Source organism: Sinocyclocheilus rhinocerous, unplaced genomic scaffold (assembly GCF_001515625.1).
Source record: "Sinocyclocheilus rhinocerous isolate Xijiao unplaced genomic scaffold, SAMN03320098_v1.1 scaffold225, whole genome shotgun sequence".
NCBI lineage: Eukaryota > Metazoa > Chordata > Actinopteri > Cypriniformes > Cyprinidae > Sinocyclocheilus > Sinocyclocheilus rhinocerous.
The window spans coordinates 1,997,259-1,999,156 of record NW_015630532.1 but is presented as its reverse complement, the minus strand read 5'-3'; the positions used below and the strand labels follow the sequence as shown (position 1 = coordinate 1,999,156).

General features: G+C 44.0%; 1 protein-coding gene across 1 annotated transcript; it reads right to left on the bottom strand.

Annotated features, from left to right (window-relative positions):
• Positions 1–292: 292 nt before the first annotated feature.
• Positions 293–1,440, bottom strand: LOC107740501 (leukotriene B4 receptor 1-like). Its single transcript, XM_016552953.1, has one exon. The coding sequence runs from the start codon at positions 1,438–1,440 to the stop codon at positions 370–372; it is 1,071 nt and encodes a 356-aa protein (XP_016408439.1). The 3' UTR covers positions 293–369.
• Positions 1,441–1,898: the final 458 nt, after the last annotated feature.

Sequence of the window (1,898 nt, the reverse complement as noted above, 5' to 3'; positions counted from 1 at the left end):
GGAGAAGGAAGCTGTTGAAATCATAATGCACAGATGTAAGACTAAAAACAGTCTGTTTACATAAGACACCATGGGAATTTGATTGTAAACAGACAAAAATATTTGCTATAAAGGCATTTGAGATATATCACATATAAAAGTGGTTTCATCATAGAATATGCAGTTGCAATTTAAGATAACATCTTTGTGAGTATTAAAATATACTCAGAACACAAAGAACAAGGCACAAGCAAATATTTTACTTAAAAAATTAATGCAATTCTGAAATACAAAATTACATTAAAAACTTCAAGCACTCTTTTTGGAGAAATAACAGTTGTAATGGTTATTATTGTTATTGAGTTTCTGGCTTTAAAGCTTCTTACAGAGTCAGTCTGAGGTACTGATGCATGATTCCATAGCCACATCTACAGGCACTTTTGAGTCCGTGAGACACTGTGAGTTGGTGGTGTGTGAACTCTGTCTTTTGGACACAAATGATAACTCTTTATTCCCTTCACCTGACACTGCACTGGACAGATGCTGGAAGAGCTTCTGTATTCCAGTTTCCCGGAGCGAGCTGCGGAAGGTACGAGCGGCAAACACGTAAAGCACTGGATTGACTGAGCTACTGATAAACACCAGGGCTCCTGCTATAATGGTCATTGTGGTGCAGGCTTCCTCCAAACTTTCCGCCATGTTGGGGTTTGAATGCTTGAGAGCGAGCGAGATGAGGGAAAGAAGGTTCCCCACATGATGAGGAATCCAGCAGACAGCGAACATCACCACCACACTGCAGATGAGAACCGTCGACTTGCTCTTGGACTTGAAGTTCATCTGCGCTATGCGACTGAAGAGGCAGCCGTAACAGACCAACAGAGTGAAAAAAGGGATGACGAAGCCTATAAGAGACTCTAAAATGAGCAACACGGCCTCCTGGGCATCAGTCTCATACTCTCTGAACAGACATTGATTTTGTCCGTGAACTTCTCCCAAAGTGTGAGTTAGAATGACAGGAATACTGAGGAGAAATGAAGCCATCCATATCATTAGAAGTACCTTGTTTAGTGCTTGTCTCCTCCTCCAGCCGACTGAGGCAAAGGGGTATCTGACAGCCACGAAGCGCTCCACACTCATGACGGTGATGATGAAGATGCTGCTGTACATACAGGCATTGATGATGTACACCATGGCTTTGCAGGCAGCCTCTCCAAACACCCAGGAACGGGCCAGCGAGTAGATCCACAGCGGCAGAGTGACCAGCACCAGAAGATCTGCAGCTGCCAGGTGGAGGATGAGAAGCACCGTATGTGAACGCTGCTTCACATGCTTCAAGATGGTCCACACCACCAGCAGGTTCCCTGGTGTGCCCACCAGGAAACACACCCCCAGGATCACACAGGCCCCCACCAAGCCCAGCTCGGTCTCCTCATCCTCCTGAAAATAAGCTGTAGCGTTCATGATTCCCTCTCTGTCCATTCGAGTCCGCTGTACATCTAACCACTGAGCTAGAAAACCTGCCTCAACAAAACTCACTTCCCTTTTGTGGAAGCTGAGAAAAACAGAACTCTCAAGCACAGAAAATAAAAACATCTGAAGTGATATTCTTCGAAAAGGACAACCACAAAGTTTGTACGTTAGCATGGGAGGAGCATCACAACTGTGAATTCAGACATAAGACTTCTGTAAAAAGTGGACGCAATTATGGTTTGTTTACACTCTTGAATTTCTGACATTTCTGAGTCACTGTGGAGTTTTACCTAGGCTGTGTTTCGTTGTGAAAGCGAAACTACTTTGTTTGGTCTTCCAAAAATGGGCACGACTAGATATCAGTGGTTAAGTTGTATTTGCAACACTGTTACAGAACACTTCAACCCAAATATTCAGATGTGTCCAGCACATTTTATGGAGGACCATTT